This window comes from Chaetodon auriga, chromosome 17 (assembly GCF_051107435.1).
Source record: "Chaetodon auriga isolate fChaAug3 chromosome 17, fChaAug3.hap1, whole genome shotgun sequence".
Classification (NCBI taxonomy): Eukaryota; Metazoa; Chordata; class Actinopteri; order Chaetodontiformes; family Chaetodontidae; genus Chaetodon; species Chaetodon auriga.
In genome coordinates, this window is record NC_135090.1 from 1,018,270 (window position 1) to 1,036,954 (window position 18,685).

Consider the following 18,685-nt stretch of genomic DNA (forward strand, 5'->3'; position numbering starts at 1 on the left):
AAATTACAAAGTTCTGCAGTGATTGGGCTTAAGCATGGCCAGCGGGCTCTACAGTGCCCCCAGTTGCATGCCAGGGTTGGGATAAAGTTACTTTGATGGGATTTGGTGGAATAATTGCTCTCATCATTATGAAGATATTAAAAATTTTCATGAGTTTGCCTGAGATATTACCTTTTGATTTTGTGCATTATTTTTTCTAAACAGGTTTGAGGCCTTTAGGTTACTCAAAAACTGACAAAACTTTGCACCGATATTCTAAGTAAGTAAAGGTAAAGTAAAGGTTTCAGTTTGATAGCGTAATTGGGCTTGGGCATGCCACTGCACTATAGCATCCCCTAATGGCTTTCAATCTTCAAACGCTCTCAACCTCATGAAACTTGGCACACATATTTGAAACTGTAAATAAGAATGAGAATGTTTGTAAGAACATACAGCAGTTGGGTTTGTGAATTTTTAGCAGGCTCCATAACGCCCCTAAGCTGTGGCAGGCCATCATTAGAATAAAGTTGCTTTGATATTCACCAAATTTGGTACGCACATTACTCTCATCGTTATGCTTACTTTCGAAGCTTTTGAGTTTTCCTGGAATGTTGTTGATGTTTTGCAAGGAAACAAGATGCTATTGTAGATTCACTGTACATTGTCAATATCCAAACTTGACATATTTTGTAGTCCAGGCCTTATACATGTCGGTATTGAGTCATAGTCATAGTGCCACCTGCTGATAACAGGAAACAGCCATATGTGACAAACATTATTTGATCTACAGTTGAGGACAAAATTATTAGCCCCTCTATGAAATTTGAAGTTTCTTCAAGATTTTCCCAAGCACTTTTTTAATAGAGCAAGGAATTTTCAACATAGCATTTCTGAACATACCAGTTTTCTTTAGAAGGCACAAATAATTTATATTTGCACACCAAAACAGAATTATTAAAAAAAAAAAAAAAAAAAAAAACTAAAATGACCGGAGACATTATTATTAGCCCCCTTTAAGAAATGACCATTTATTCAGTCATTGCACAAATTGCTTTTGTGCATGATGTGCTTTAACTTCAGAGGTGATGTGCTTAAAGGTGATATCAGGTGAATCAGGTCATTTCACTCAACAATTAAGTTGAAACATGGTATAAAAGCCTCAGTATGGGTCATTGAGCTGTCAGTTGAGAAAGCACCATGCCGAAAACTAAAGAAATCAGTTTGGACTTTAAAAAAAGAATTATTGATGCACACAAAGCAGGAGAAGGATATGCAAAGCTATCCAAACATTTCCAAGTGTCAAAAATCAAAGTGAGAAGTATAATCCAGAAATTCAAAGACAGCCACACAGTACAAAACAAGCCTGGCAAAGTTAGAAAGTGAAAGATTTTAAAGACCCTGGAAAGAAAACTAGTCAGAGATGTGTCTAAAGATGACTTGGCCACATCAGGAATCGTAGTCTGTAAGAAGACAATCACTAGCACTCTGCACAGGAATGGACTGCGAGGTTGCAGACCAAGAAAAACTCCACATTTTGAAGAAGACTTAAGTATGCTCAGGACAACCTGGAGAAAGATTATGCATACTGGAAGCATCCTAAGGTCTGATGAGACTAAACTAGAGCTCTTTGGCCATTGAGACAATGCTTATGTTTGGAGAAATAAAGGAGAGGCATATAACCCAAAAAACACCGTCCCCACAGTGAAACACGGTGGTGGGAGTATTATGCTGTGGGGATGGTTCAGTGCATCTGGAATTGCAAATCTTGTCAAAGTGAAAGGAATCATGAACAAAGAAAGATATGTGGAGATTTTGAAATAAAACCTTAAGCAGTCAGCAGTAAAACTGGGTCTGGGTCGCTGCTTCATCTTCCAACATAACAACGGTCCAAAACATATGTCTCTCTTGGTGAAGAACTATCTCCAGAAGACCAAAGTGAATGCAATTGAGTAGCCTGCACAAAGCCCTGACTTAAATCCCATTGAAAATATGTGGGGTGACCTAAAGAAGAACGTCCATGCCAGAGGGCCATCAAATCTGGAGGAGCTTGAGAGATTTGCCAAAGAAGAATGGGCTGGGATTCCTCAGAAGAAGTATCAGAGACTTATTGAAAACTACAATACAAAAAAACTACTACAACTACAAAACTACAACGACTGCAAGCTGTTATCCAGCAAAAAGGATACACTATTGATTATTAGGATCCGGGGGTCTAATAATTTTAACCCTGGTATTTCTTGTTTTTTGTGGAATATTTTAATTTCTGTGTGCAAAAAAGCTGTGTTAAAAATGTGTTGCTCTGTTTAAAAGCACTGGGGAAATACTTTAAAACAATGACATTTCTGTAGGGGGGCTAATAATTTTGTCGTCAACTGTACATTAAATGTGTATTGTGTGGTCCAAACTATATATGCAGCAGCATCTGTTGATGTGTTGAATGGGGTCACCATGGCAGACGCGTGACGTCATGTCACAAGGTATAAGGGAAACACCGCAGAGGTTGAGGCATTTGATGTTTTTAGGATAGTTGATGCAGCACCTGTTGCATCAAGATATGTATGCAACATTCACAACATTGTTTCCATTTGATTTCTGCTGACCATATTTGCATATCCTTAACCCTAACATCCTTTGTTAAAATGGCATACATATCTATGCCTTTACCTATGCCACTGGGACTATTTAACTTGATTGTAAATAGATAGATGTCTTTAGTTAAGACTAAATTTGCTGCAAGGACATATAAAGAGAGTGTAGATTACATTGTAATTGTCTTTGTCAGGCTGTCCAGGTACAGAAGAAAGAAGCTGAGGAGGAGGAGGGGGGTGAAAACGAAGAGAACAAGAAGAAGAAAGGGGAGCAGGCTGCCCTGGAAAAAGAGGAGAAGGAGGAGCTGAAGGAGTCTGGTCTTGAAGAAGGCAGTAAGGGAGAGAAGGTGGAGAAAATGACCGAGGAGGAGGCAAAAGCTCCTAGAGCTCCACGCCGACCCAAGACCATGCAGATCAAAGTCAGCTTGCTGGACAACACTCTATATGAGTGTGAGCTGGATGTAAGAACCTTTTTCATTTTAATTTCTTCATCCATCATGCACACTCAAAAGGAAAATTACATTTCAGTGGGTTAAATTATTTAATTTTAATACAGGCAGCCACAGGCTTCTGTTGAAAGTATCAGAGCATACCCATTTAAAAGCATTAACATGTCATAAATACTGTTATATACGGACTATAAAGCAATTATTGTTATATCAGATTTATTTTCAGGTACGTTTCATTTTTATTGGAGCTGCAGGTTTTGATTATTTTCATTATTTATTTAATTCAATTCAATTTAATTTGTATAGCGCCAAATCACAACAGAAGTTGTCTCTAGACACTTTCCATATAGACTTTGTACAGGCCAAGTTCTTTTATCTACAGAGACCCAACAGTTCCCTCATGAGCAAGAACTTGGCGACAGTGGCGAGGAAAAACTTTCTTTTAACAGGCAGAAACCTCAGGCAGAACCAGGCTCTGGGTGGGCGGCAATCTACCTCGACCGAGACAGAAATGCAATCAGAGAGGGAGAGAGAGAGCAAGAGAGAGAGAGTGAGACAGACAGAGAGAGACAGACAGAAATGCAATCACAGTAACAGTGACAGTAGATGTAATAATAATAGTAGCAGCTGCAGTGGATGTCAGGCAGGGCCATGGCAGGAGACGTAGTTGTAATCTACAATCCAGATTCTGTCACTATCCATGGGAACCTGTGAGACAACAAAGCACAAAGACTCCGAGGAAGCTAAGTTAGTAACACGCCGTGGTAAGACATGAAAGCATGCAGATGAAGAGGGAGAGAAGGACAGAGTAACTCAGTGTCAGTCTTAGGAGGTCCCCCGACAGTCTAGTGCTATAGCAGCATAACTAGGGGCTGGTCCAGGGCAAACCTGAGCCAGCCCTAACTCTAAGCTTTATCAGAAAGGAAAGTTTTAAACCTACTCTTAAATGTAGAGACAGTGTCTGTCTCCCGGACAAAGACTGGAAGATGGTTCCACAGGAAAGGAGCTTGATAGCTAAATGCTCTGGCTCCTGTTCTGCTTTTGGACACTTTGGGAACCATAAGTAAGCCTGCATTCTGGGAACGCAGTTTTCTAGTGGGGTAATAAGGTACTATGAGCTCTTTAAGATAAGATCATGCCTAACCATTTATGACTTTGTAAGTAAGGAGGAGGTTTGAAATTCTTTTCTAAAATTTACAGGGAGCCAGTGCAGAGTGGTTGATATCGGGCAAATATGATCTCTCTTCCTCGTTTTTGTCAGAACACGGGCTGCAGCGTTCTGGAGCAACTGGAGAATATTCAGCAACAAATTTGGGCAGTCTGATAGTAAGAAATTGCAATAATTCAAACTGGAAGTTCTGAATGCGTGGACTAGTTTTTCTGCATCATTTTGGGACAGGATGTGCCTGATTTTTGCAATGTTATGTAGGTGAAAAAAGGCAGTACTTGAAATTTGTTTTATATGGGAGTGAAAGGACATGGCGGCATGGTAGCGCAGCAGGTAGTGCGTGTGCCTCACAGCAAGAACGTCGTCGGTTCGAACCCTGGATCGGACAGGGCCTTTCTGTGTGAAGTTTGCATGTCCTCTCCGTGCATGCGTGGGTTCTCTCTGGGCACTCCAGCTTCCTCCCACAGACCAAAAAACATGCTCATTAGGTTAATTGGCGACCGGTTCAGGGTGTACCCCGCCTACATATATATATTAGAATTTTATCACCAATGGTTGAATTCTTGTGAATGTTTTGAAAAAAAAGGGACTGCCTCTCCATCCTCACTTCCTCCCACATCATTTGAAGTGTCCCGCAGAGTCAGAGTAAGAAAGACATCAGGGATTTGTTCACCCTGAGTTCAATCCAGCCAGTTACTGCAAACATAGACAATGATTATTTTAACATACAAAATTACTTAACAGTTTCTAAACATCCTCCACCAAACAAATGAGAGCAAATTTCACAAGTTCATTTAAAAAAGAGACAGCAAAATAACGTGTTTGGTTGGGGGATTAATAAAGTGTTATCTTCAGTCAGAAATTTGAAAAATCAATACATTACATTCCTCTGTGCTTTATTATTACTATTATTATTTTACAAAACAGTCATTTGATTTTGTGCAGCCTTCTATACAGAATCAGACAATAGCACTGCTAGCACTGCAAGGGAAGTGTGATACTACTGGAATTGAATTGATTAGTTGAAGTTATCCTGTGACTGACTGTGATAGACAGGTAGTTCATCTAATCACCTGCCAAGTATTTTTTGAAAGTGCCATTTTCCTAACAGTTTCCAAGGATGACTTCTCAGATGGTTCTGTGTTACAAACCATCTGGTGCATGAGGTTACAAACAAAGGTGGTTTAGCTGTATAGTTCAAAAGGAAGGCTTACTGTGGCTCCAATCTCATTTCAGACAACCCCCTCCTCTGTTGAGTCCCTGCTTCAGTTTGAACCTGACAGCTGGTTAACAGTCCTGTGGCAGAAGCGACTGAGCCTCTGCACTATTCTCACTATCTGCTGAGTCGTGTTCAGCACATTACTGAATACACTGTCTTGAATTTGATGTCAGGTCTGTTACATTAGAAGGTGAATGTTTAGTTGTGTCTTGTTCCCTTTGTGTATGTGTATGTGTGTGTGTATCAGAAACATGCTCAAGGTCAGGAGCTGTTCATGAAGGTGTGTGACCACCTCAACCTTCTGGAGAAGGACTACTATGCCCTGGCCATCTGGGAGACGCCCACCATGAAGGTGAGTCACTGACTGCAACTAGTTAGTATCAATCCAACAATCCCAGCCTCAATATTCCATAAAACAAGAAAAACGATGTAAATGTAATCATGGTTAGATTAACATGTTACCCTCAGTGCTTAAGGATTAAATGATATCAAACCTCATGATACATCCCTCATTTTCTTTATCAGACTTGGATGGACCTAACCAAGGAGATCCGCAGGCAGGTACAAGGTGAGCAGAACACCTTCTGCTATCATTTTCTTTTCTAACATGTTTCTGATACATGCTCACAGTTATTTCATCTTACCCTCATTTTCATCCTTAAGGTGCCAACTTTAATTTCACCTTCAATGTGAAATTCTATCCACCGGACCCAGCCCAGCTGTCTGAAGACATAACAAGGTACTGTGTGGGTTCCAGGGATTTGTTAACTGCTTCCTACAACCCTAATTTCATTGCATCAAAAGCTAAATGTGGAGATTTTTTATCTCCAGATGCGATAGGGGTAATTTTCGCATATATCATTGTAGTAATTGATTTTATGAATCCATGTGTGATTTTATTTCCTTGTACCCCAAGATTAATTTAAAAGAATCCTTAAGGATTAAAATACCTGTTGTTCATCATCACACTGGTATTTCAATTACCATATTTCTTGTCCAGGTATAGATCTTTGTTTTAAGGTTGATCGCAGAGGTCTTGTGTACTTAAGTTTATTTAACATTATGAGAAAAACATTAAATCAAACACAACTTTAAAATGTCAAGAAAAAGACAAAGTCCAAGATCCTTGACCTGTAAAGAATTAAGATACAGATGATGAAGATGTCCAATTATATTACCAACAATACCATAACTGCCAAAATTATCATGAGTAAAGTCAAACATTGAAACAATAAATGTGCGCAATTCATGCAACACATAAGCTCGTATGGATGGTAAGTTTATACTTTCGTGCCTGTTGCCATAATTTGACCATCTTTTTAAAATATGATTTATAGTGATTACATATTATTTTGTGATGTAAAGGTAACTTATTCCAATTCCTGGCACCAGAGCCCAGAAGGAACAAGTTCCCATCTTGGTGTTAAACCTCTACAAGCTTTAGTCTGGTGAGCTTGAACTGAAATACATTGTATCTACAAGAGCAGTTATTTTTTGTGGACAGGCTCCTCCAGGTTAAAGAAAGTTAAAACATTAAATATAAAATCAAAATTAAGCCTTATAAATCAAACATATTGTGATCTCCGTTTGGGCCTTGCAGGTACTACCTGTGTCTCCAGCTGCGGAAGGACATCCTGCAGGGCCGACTTCCCTGTTCCTTCGTCACCCTGGCCCTGCTGGGCTCCTACGCCCTGCAGTCAGAGCTGGGTGAGTACGACCCCGAGGTGCACGGCAATGAATACGCTAAGGACATGAAAATGGCCCAGGGTCAGACCAAGGAGCTGGAGGACAAAATGATGGAGCTGCACCATACATACAGGTCAGAACACTGCCTCAATCAACTAGTGGTGGAAGAAGTGTTCACATTCATTACATAAATGAAATTGTCAATTGGGGATATCAGTTTCAGTTAATTCTTCTTTCAATAGTCCAGCACCCATTAACCAGTAAGTGGTTAAATTTGAGCTGAGGAGCACACTGGACTCCACCCAGTCAGGGTTTCTGTGAGAAACAATTGGTGCTGGTTGAGTGTCCCGGATGAATGGGAGAAATTCCAGTCATAAGTTATCTGTGTTTATGGACACGATTTTCCCATGTTTTTTGTCCAAGTGACTAATTGGGATACAATTTTAAAACTGGTCCAGTATTAAGCAAGAGCACTGGATTTGGCAGCTGCAAAACTGGCTGCAATGTAATCCCTCTGGGCATTTGCGCACCGTACATCTACTGAAATTGCTTGGTTGTGCCACTGGCTCAGATTGTTATTCCTAGTGTCTGACAACATCATGGAAATCCCTAAAGAGACAGACCTTTTTTGTTAAAATGTAGATCCTTTTTGTTTAACCAGAAGCAGCTGCTATATCTGTCTTGCCAAAGCGTCCAGACTCCATTTACAGAAACAGTAATTTTCTCATAATGAAACCATAGACTGTATAAAGCATGGATGTAGTCTCCATGACATCACTCATAGGTTTCTGAAGAGCCATTTTGAAGCTGAGTGTGGTGACTTGCTGTCCAACCTACTACGCTGTGCGAGTGGTGGCCTGGTTGCGTGAGTGCGTTTGGGGCAGGGAATGAGAAAGCAGCGCGATGGCGTGGGCAGGTTAACCAAGAAATGAGTGAAGATTTTCTACAGCCCCCATTTTCACAATGAACTGACGGTCATGTCTAATTTGTTTGAAAGAGTGTGCTGAATACTGTAGAATATTGTGGTGAGAGTTTAGATATTAGATAGACTTTATAAAAGTGATAGATGGTAGATACAGATGTTGTGTCACAAATCTGGGCATACGTCTGTGAAGTTTCTCATTCATTCAGGTCATGGTAATTCTAAGTGCTTCCAAAGGGAACTGGACTTGTTTGTGGTTCTAAGACGTTTTGCCTTTTATCCAAAAGGCTTCTTCAGTTCTAACGGACTGGTTAGGAGTCTCAGGTATTTATCCTCTTGCAGGATCACACCTCCACCCAACATCATGCGAGTCGTTAGAGTCACATGAGTCAGGGTGTGGCTGACACAATAGGTGTTGATGGGTGATAATGGTTAGGTCATTGACCCGCCCACCCATCACATGACACAATAGGGTCATGTGAGTCCTGGTGGGAGTGGTTGTTGTGGTGCCTGGGAAGAGATCTCAAGACTGCATTGCAGATGGATGATAAGTGATAAGTGTCTTAGCCTATCCTCTGTTCAGTGATGGTCTTTCCAGTTTGACATGGATGGCTTCTTTCACCCCTCTTTCAAACCATTTGTCTTCCCTGCCCAAAATATGTACGTTATGATGCTCAAAGGAATGTCCCTTGTCCTTGAGATGTAGGTGGACTGCTAGGACTGCTAAGAGGCGAAATTTCTTCTAGAACCACAAACAAGTCCAGTTGCCTTTGGAAGCATTTATTAATCAAATCTAATCTAATTAATCTCGGCATGCACTTTGCCACAGGTGCCAGCGGTCTCCTCCTTGCACTTGAACTGGGTGTAAACACTTACCTCAAACTGTATATTTCACTTAGAGCCTGCATGTGAGTACAAACATATTAAAAATGATCACGACACAAGATCAACAACATAAACATTTGGACGATTTATTGACGTTTGAAGCATTTTCAACAACACTGTCATTCCCTATAATCCTAAAATTATGCACAAACTAGATTCCAAAAAATATACATAAATAAACAGTACAGTACATACAGTAACTTCTATAGATGTTTTGAGGGGGATTTTTTTTTACATTTGCATCAAACAAGACAGGGAATATCACCAGTTAATTCAAACTCCAATTAATCTGTTCATGTTGCTTTACACCAGGGCTGGCGTGTTGCCTATGTTCAGAACTTCATTTTGGTGGGTCTCAGGATTCAAGGTGGCAAATACAGCCAGTATATGTACAGTATGTTGTAAAGCTTTATATTGTATATGTAGTGTGTGCGCTAGGAAAGCAAGGACCCAAATGCAGAGGGAAAGTTCATTACTCAAAGTAACAACAGAAAATTCTCGTTGAAGGAAATGATGCTGCTCAGGCAGAAGAAAATGAAGTCTCTGCTGGAGGGAAACTCAACAGCCACTAGTAAGGGAACAAAAATCTCCGTTAAGGGGAACGCACACAGGCAGACAAAAACAAACTGGTACTGGAGGGAACTCAACAGCCACTAGAGAGAGAACAAAAAAATCACCGTTAAGGGAAGCACACTCAGACAGGCAAAACAAACTCACAGGAGTATAGAGGAAACACAGCACAAGGAAAAGGCGGCTAGAGGCACATGGCAGGGACCAGGAGATCTTTCTGTGGCGAGACACAATAGACACGAGCAAGGATCATCTGGCACCAGAGTGTGAGAAAAACCCGCTTAAGAAGGAGAGTCCTGATGAGCAGGGATTAATGACAGGTGTGTCTGGCCACCGCTCACCTCAGAGGTGATTGGCCCCACCCCTGCCACGCTCCAGCCCTGAAGTAACACAGAGGCAGAATTAGAGCAGATACAAAAACACAGCCACAACAGTATGGCTGCAATACCACAATTCACTGCTGTTCAGGGTTGACAATTGTGAACCATTTACCATTGTGACTCCTCTCTTTCCTTGATGTCTTCGTGGCATACTTGTGAGTGTATCAGCAGAAACTATGCAGTATCAGCATGTATGTGCAATTTTGGCCAATAGTTTGAAAATTGGCGCTGTTGAGCCAAATGCACACATGGCATTAGGTAGCGCCGAAGAAGAAGGAGTTTTTGTGAATTTGTTAATATTCTTTTTGCATCTATTCACATAATGATTTACAAAACACAAATTAAGAGGTCTTTGCATGTGGATAGTAAAAATATTTGTGGATTATACTTTTTGTGTTTGTTTATTTTTTTTATAGAAATCTATCTCCATAAGTGTCACATTTTTAAAACTTGTTTTATTATCATCTTAAGACCAAACATCCAGAATTCTGTATTATGCTGTCAATGACAGTAAAAATAATTCATAGCTTCTTTTCATCCATATCCAACTTCTCTGACTCCCCAATAATAATCGGCGGCGACTTTAATACAGTAATAAACCCATCAATAGACAGATCTAACACATCGAGCAATACACGCACATGGCAATCCTCACAAAGAATAATCCAGTTCATGAGTGATTACACCCAACTGTAAGAGAATTCTCATTTTTTTCATCAGTTCATCATTCATATTCACACATTGATTTCTTCCTTACCAGTAATTCAATCATCTCAGATATCTTTGATTATCAAATCCACCCCATCATCATCAGTGACCATGCCCCAGTATCATTCAAATGGAACCCACCAAGACCACGCAAACCAGTCACCAGATGGCGCTTTAACACATCCCTCCTGAAAGATCCTGAATTTAATGACCTCATCAAAGGAGAGTGGGCATCCTTTGTGGAAATAAATGATTTCCCAAAGCCATCCCCCACACTTCTATGGGAAACAGGTAAAGCCGTCATCAGAGGAATTATCATTTCATATTCAGCCTATAAGAATTTTATGCCAACCTGTACTCCTCAGATAATAACCCTAAGGAAGAAGACATTAGACCATTTCTCACCAGCCTCAATTTACCCCAACTCTCTCCTGAACAAAAAACACATTAGACACACCCCTATCAACTGAAGAAATCCAATCTGCCCTCAATAGAATGCCTAACAATAAAGCCCCCGGTCCTGATGGCTTCCCTGCTGAGTTCTACAAACACTTCTGGTCCATCTTAGCTCCACTTTTCCACAGAATGCTAACCTAAATACAACAAAACTCCAGACTTCCACCCAACATGAATACAGCATCCATCTCACTCCTTCTCAAACGAAACAAAGACCCCACCCTGCCTTCAAGTTACCATCCCATTTCACTCCTCAACGTCGACATTAAAATTATCACCAAAGCACTTTCCCACAGATTAGAAAAAATAATTCCTTCCATTATTTACCCGGACCAAAGAGGATTTATCAAAGAAAGAAACTCATCCAATAACACACGCAGACTATTCAATATAATACACCACGCAGCCACACATAACCATAATTCAATCATAGCCACCTTAGATGCAGAAAAAGCCTTCGACAGACTTAACTGGTCATTCCTCATCCACACCCTACACAGTTTTGGCTTTGGGGAATCATTTATTAACTGGATTAGAACACTTTACACCTCACCTACAGGCACAGTTATTACTAACGGACAAACCTCACAAAGCTTCACTCTTCACAGGGGGACCAGGCAAGGTTGCCCACTCTCTCCCTCTCTGTTCACCATTTTCATTGAACCCCTAGCAGCAGCCATCTGTCAGAACCCCCTCATTACAGGAATCCAAACCCCCAACATGCACCATAAAATCAGCCTCTATGCAGATGATATATTACTTTTTATTGAGAACTGGAACAAATCCTCCATACTCCCATTAAACACCAACAGTCTGGATGTTGCAGCCCTTACAAAACCCATCCCCTTCTGCACAAGTCACATCACTTATTTAGGCATCCACATTTCCCCCAGGCTGTCAGAGTTGATCAACCTGAATTTCATTCCACTACAGAAAACAATTCATGATGATCTCCAAAGATGGATGAACCTCCCACTATCCATTCTAGGCAGAATAGCAACAGTTAAAATGACAATCCTCCCCAAAATCAATTATCTCTTCTCAATGATTCCTACTCATCCACCTCTCACCTGGTTTCATTCCCTCGATTCATCCATCAACAAATTTTACTGGAAAAATAAACCCCCACTAATCAAACTGGCCACTCTTCAAAAATCCAAAAGATTAGGCGGACTCAATGCTCCACATTTTCATTATTACTCACTAGCAAATCAACTTCAATACATCTACAAATGGACCCACCCCACTCAGTCAGATAGCACTTGGTTAGACATAGAACAAACAGTTAGCAAAGACATCCATATTTCAGATTTACCATTCCTTTGTCAAACTATCAAAAAACACCCTTGTTTCCAAAACCCCACAATATCATCGGTCCTGACAGCCTGGTGGAAATTCTACAACATTAATAACTCCACTCTGACACCTTCACTTTTCACCCCAATCTGGCACAACCCAGACTTCATCAGCAATAAACAATCACTATACTTCAGCACTTGGGTAGATAAAGGGATTACTCACCTCAAACATATCTTCAACAATAACATCCTGGTTCCATTTTCCCTCCTGGTCCAGAAGTTTGGCATCAGGAGCCATCAATTTTTACAATATCTACAGGTTTCATCATCCATCCAATCAACAATGAAAAACAAGAGTATAAACTTAGACCTCCCACCCTCCAGTCTACATTCATTAACATCATTGTTAACAACATTAACAACAACCATCATTATTACTATAACTATTATGATTAACATTATTGTCGTTGTTATTTTCTATTATTATTTATACTTACTTTATACTTATATATATATATATATATATACACACACACACACACACACACACACATATATATATACACACACACACACACACACACACACATATATATATATATATATATAGAAATTAAAAAAACATAATAATAATAATAAAGACTATATATACATCTAGACATAGGGTAAGGTGTTGTGCCACATACAGTCTGGGGCACGCGGGAGTGGAGGGGGAGGTCCGGGGATTTTGGGGGCTGCAGGCTGGTCCCGTACGGGTGGGCTGGGACCTGAGGTTTTCCATAAATTTAAAGACCTCCCCTCCTCCTCCACCCTCCCTCCATATTATTATTATTGTTACTCATCATCTTTATTAATATTGAATATTATTATTAGCAATATTATTCTTACTATTATTATTGCAACAACTATAAGTTTATATTGTGGTATTTCTGTTTTGTTCTTTTGCTTCTACTTTCTTTAATTTTCTTATTTATTTTTTTTATTTTTGTTTCCTTCTGTTTAGTCATTTCTATTATTATTATTCTGTTTGCCTGTCTGACAATTATAATATTTCTTATCATTATTATTAATATTATATATATATATAAAATCTAATTTTTTTCACTCTCATGTCACACAAATGCACGCACGCACACACAAAACCACAAATGTTGTTGTTGTTGTTGTTTGTTGTTTGTTGTTCACAACTGGTTTGTCTGTCCTGTATTGTCACTGTAATGTCATATTGCACAATAAAAAAAAAAAAAAGTGACCAATATTTTCCAAGGATCATACAATAAAAAGTTTCAAAATATTTCAAGGACAGCCAGACATTAATTTACATTGAATGCATAATATATCTGACGATATAATTGTCCATTATATTCAGTTCATCCTTAGTTTTAACTATGCATAACGTGTATTGAAAATGCTCAAGAAGTTTGTAAAAATACACTACTATCCCAATGTAGACATATCTATTAACGGTAGATTTAATGTCCAGCTTTAGATCTACCAATGTGTAATGAAGTAGAACTTTCATTACTTTACAGAATAGCATGAGAAGGGGTAGCCTTAAAGCTTAGTTGGTAAGGTGTGTGCCCCATGTACTGAGGCTGCCAGCCCACTGCAGTGGCCATAGGTTCAATTCCCACCTGCAGCTCATTTGCTGTGTGTTGTCCCCTCTTTCTTGCCATGTCTTCAGCTGTCTTTGTCACAATAAAGGCAAAAAGCACAAGAAGTAATCTTTAAAAAAAAAAGAATAGTATGAGAAAATATCAAATAATTTGTATATTTGCAGCATATTAAATATACTTAAAATCGTCCCATTTTAGCACAGTTAAACATACTTGATGCAACTTCAGTTGTACTTTTTTTTATAACTTAATACTATCTAAGTGTAGTGAGTACAAAATTAGTTGTTCCAATTTAGCCCACTTTAAGTACACTGTTTAATAGTCTGGATGCTAGTACACTTTAGTATGCTCAGTATACTAATATTTAACATATTTTAGCATTGTTTTTTCCCCTAGTTTTTTTTATTAGTTTACTAGTGCATTTTATTGTGGGGGTCTGTGGTGTGGTGACTTGCTTTTGGAAGCAGCTTGAAGCAGCCATTCAAGGAACTGCAGATTTGGTACTTCAGCCTTGTTAGCTTCACTTTGCAGACCCAGAGGTTGTGCATACATGAACTAAACAAATAGTAACTAAATATTTTGTTCAATTACTGCTGTGGTGTTGTGGCAGGTCAATGAGTCCAGCCCAAGCAGACCTAATGTTCCTGGAGAATGCCAAGAAACTCTCGATGTATGGAGTGGACCTCCACCAGGCCAAGGTGAGCACGGGAGGAGTCATCCTTGTTTTCCATGGTGACTTTTGAGCCAAGTATCCTTCATACAGCAAATAAAACCTGCAACGCACTTGCAACCTTTGTCTCAATGTGATTTAGCCCTCCAGTGCTTTATGAAAACAAACAGAACAGATATAAAAAGAAAAAAAGACACATTGTGTTTGCAGCTTTGTCTGTTAGTGTTTTTAATATTATGCATCACAGAAGCATGCATATGCCAAGCCTGAACCGCAGAGAGAACATGTAACATGTCAGGTTTTACACCAGAAATCAGTTAAATCTGTTTGCATCTGAGCAGGGATTTCACCTAATATGGAGAGATGGACTTTTAGAACACTGTACTGCCCCCCTGTGGATGATGGTGAGCAGTGCTACTGCAAATACAGTAGAAAACAATTTTTCTACTTACATGGATCATCATTGGTAGGACTACATACAATAGTAAACATTTCAAACGAATGTGTATGCTAATAGTCATGATTAATAAAACTCTGAGAACGTCTTATAGGATAAGCAATAAACTGCTCAAATGTAGAATGAATAAATATAGAATAAACAGCAGTTTTAATATGTACTGTAATCACAACTGGAAAAGTATTAAAATTTTGTCTAAAATACATTTGCATCGTACACTCCTAGGGAAGGGATTTTATAGCATTTTATAGAATCTATATCCAGTATCAAATCAGTTACTGGATATAGAAATTGATTTTGATTTCAAAGGAATCAAAACCCCTTTAAAACCTATAACAAATCTGACACCATTTGCAAGTGACAAAACTGAACTAAAGTTGTAAATCAGTTAATTCCCACAAACACACTTTAAGTGCATCATTAAGGTGGAAGAAGCTTTAAAGGTACAGTGGCGACGTCATACTTATCAACATTGGGATTTAAAAATAGTAATAAATGAGAAATTTTTCAGCGGCCCACTCTGGGCAGTCCCATCACCCTTACAACTGTCCACATTCCTTACATTTAGACAAGGGTACACACAGTGAAACCTAAAATCACCACTAGGCAAACAGTTACTTTAAAATGTGAGAGTAACAAAGATTGGGTTAAATACTTCCTACTTTAAGTAAGTTGCTACAATGTGGTGGTCAGAATCTGATACCTGTTCGATACTGAAATGCTATGAACATCCCTGCATTGAAAACACAAACACAAAGGGCATATAAATTCAGCACTTGTGTATTACTTGAAGGATGTATACACATTGCTTACACATTATGCTGCCGTTGTGATTTAGAGAGTGGCTACTGACAAGTGAGACAATTGGTAGGAGAGGTTGATTTTGAAAATGGACAGGAGAGACAGTGTAAATATAGTCATCCGTGGACCACATTTCTGCGTACACTTATGCTCGGCAGATTTGACATGCTGGATCACATTGATTTTCTCAATCACTAAAATCTTAGTGTGGCATATTTTACAGAAAGCATGACTGTCATCAATGTTCTTCATTAAGTGTGGGTAAGCCTCCTCCCAGTGGGTGAGATACTTGCACAAGCTTTTAGCCTTTTTGGCAGGTTCTCCATCCCTCACATGTTCATCCTTTCTGTTCTTTTTGTTCTTGTTCCATTTTATTGGCAGGTGCCTTTTTAGTGAATGACTTCTCATCATTAGATGTTACAGCAAATGTTCTACATACTGCCTAATATTTGAATGTGGCAAATACATCAAATAGGTGATTATGCCTCCCAACAATGTTACAGCTTATCTTTTTATTTGTGGAAAAACATTTAAACGAGAGGCCAGCGGGAGAATCCCTGGAAAATGGGAAAGTTGGCAGGTCTGAGCCAGGATGTGCCAATCGAGGAAGCGGATGTGAAAAAGTGTTATTTTTCTGCTGTCAACCTGTGATGACATGCACAAACGATCTGCCACCATGATCAAAACATTATTTGGAGCAATGCTGGTTATCGCTCCAATGGACTTCTAGACACTGAAGACTGACTGAAGTTGCTTTGGCTTGTTAACACATGGTAGTAAACTTCCTATCATCTGTCACTCATTTACTATCTTATCTTTGCTGTTCACTCCAGGTTCCGTAGCTCTCTGAACTGTGCATATTCTGTTGACAGTTAATGGAAATCTTTCTGTCTCTCTGGATGTCTCTGTCAGGATCTGGATGGTGTTGACATTATGCTGGGGGTTTGCTCCAGTGGTCTGATGGTTTACAAAGACAAACTGAGGATCAATCGTTTCCCCTGGCCCAAAGTCCTCAAGGTCTCATACAAACGTAGCAGCTTCTTCATCAAAATAAGACCATCTGAGGTTGAGTATTTTCATATAAACACATATTCATCCTTCACCTGTAAAATCTGTTGTTCCTTGTTTATCACTGAACTCTAACCATGAATGAAACCATAATGCTAACTTTATTACATTAGTCTTGTTCTTAGCAGATTTGTATATCTTGTTTAAACAGGTGGAACAGTATGAGAGTGCAATTGGCTTCAAATTACCCAACTACAAGGCGGCTAAGAAACTGTGGAAAGTGTGTGTAGAACATCACACCTTTTTCAGGTAGGGTATCATGTTCTTTGAGGCAGTTTGCCTACATGGCTGTGCGGTGGACATTTTACTAAATATGCTTGCTAGCTACCAGACCCAGAGTCAGTTCAGAATGTCAGTATCAATGTTTTTCATGGTTAGGCTGACCTCCACTGAGATGGCCACCACTCCTAGGAAGTTCTTGGCGTTGGGCTCTAAGTTTCGCTACAGTGGTCGGACTCAGGCTCAGACCAGACAGGCAAGCTCTCTGATTGACAGACCAGCTCCTCTGTTCCAGCGCTCCTCTAGCAAGAGGAACTCACGCAGTCTGGATGGAGGTACACTGTGCTTTGTACTGTAGGTGTGTGTGTTTGTGTGTGCATGCGTGCGTGTGTGTGTGTGTGCGTGCGCGTGCACGTGCACATTTGTCATACCCACACACAGTGTCACCCAGTACAATGCTGGTTACTGAAGTCTGAAGGTAAGAGTGCTGGTATTCATGCTTTCAACTGTAATGCACATCATGGCTACCCTTTGTATCTTGCGTTCTTTTAGTGGTGGCCATGCATGTCCTCAGAAATTGATGCTACATGTCTGCAATCAAATGACATGTAGGTTTATAGTGGGTGTTAAATTTTGGCAACAAACCCTCATGCAGATACAAGGAAACACTGTGGAAACAGGAGGATGGAGTTTTTTGGAAAATACTTAATTTGTAAACTCCATTGCCCTGGATATTTATTAAGGTAAACATGCATTATATGTAGAACTGATAATGAGGATCTGAAGTAAAATGTAATTATGTGAGGACTGTCATTGGCTTTATTTCCCTAATTTACCATGAGCATTACCAATATCCAACGTTGTTACAGGTGCTCCTTACAAGAATAGAAGAGATAGAAGAGATTTATTTTTATGTAGTGCAATTAGAAAACAAAATAGAAAAAACAAAATATATATACTGAAAACAATCAAATATACACAGAGACAAAATGGCAAAAATAGATAACAAAAAGAGTATATACAGTAAAGGTATGTGCTTTGTTTTGAACAAGTAACAAAGTATACTGATATTGTACAGGCTTGTTATTATACATACATACTGTAATAGATTAGAATAATTATTGCTCGGAGTAATTACACTCTTGGTTATTGCACATGATTATTGTATGAAGTCAGCAGTGAGCTGCAGTATAAATATGAATGATCTGACATGGAGTGAAAAAGTCCAAGGGCCATTCAGAGGGCGGAGTTGTCAGGCAATCATTCCAGGCAGGAATGATTTCCTGTGGCGTTCAGTCGTGCATTTTGGTGGGATGAGTCTCTCACTGAAAGTACTCTTGTGCCTGACCAGCACATCAAGAAGTGGGTGTGAGACGTTGTCCGAGATAGTCCATAGCTTAGTCAGCATCCTCCTCCCTGACACCACTGTCAGAGAGTCACACTCCATTCCCACAACGTCACTGGCCTTGCGGATCAGTTTGTTGAGTCTGTTGGTGTCCACCATCCTCAGCCTGCTGCCCCAGCATGCAACAACATAGAGAATAGC

At 39.6% G+C, this 18,685-nt stretch overlaps 1 protein-coding gene across 10 annotated transcripts in view; it reads left to right on the top strand.

Moving 5' to 3' along the window:
- The window catches only part of epb41a (erythrocyte membrane protein band 4.1a), a 102,330-nt gene that overhangs the window by 15,603 nt on the left and 68,042 nt on the right, over nt 1-18,685 (top strand). For all 10 annotated transcript variants that reach the window (XR_013078403.1, XM_076754384.1, XM_076754390.1 and 7 more), the window contains exons 3-11: nt 2,762-3,028; nt 5,651-5,755; nt 5,929-5,971; nt 6,067-6,142; nt 7,004-7,222; nt 14,535-14,622; nt 16,765-16,917; nt 17,072-17,169; nt 17,299-17,474. Coding sequence is in view for 9 of the 10 variants with exons in the window: in XM_076754384.1 (XP_076610499.1) it covers nt 2,762-3,028; nt 5,651-5,755; nt 5,929-5,971; nt 6,067-6,142; nt 7,004-7,222; nt 14,535-14,622; nt 16,765-16,917; nt 17,072-17,169; nt 17,299-17,474 (1,225 nt within the window). In the remaining variant the exon portion in view is untranslated. The remainder of the gene's footprint in view (nt 1-2,761; nt 3,029-5,650; nt 5,756-5,928; nt 5,972-6,066; nt 6,143-7,003; nt 7,223-14,534; nt 14,623-16,764; nt 16,918-17,071; nt 17,170-17,298; nt 17,475-18,685) is intronic.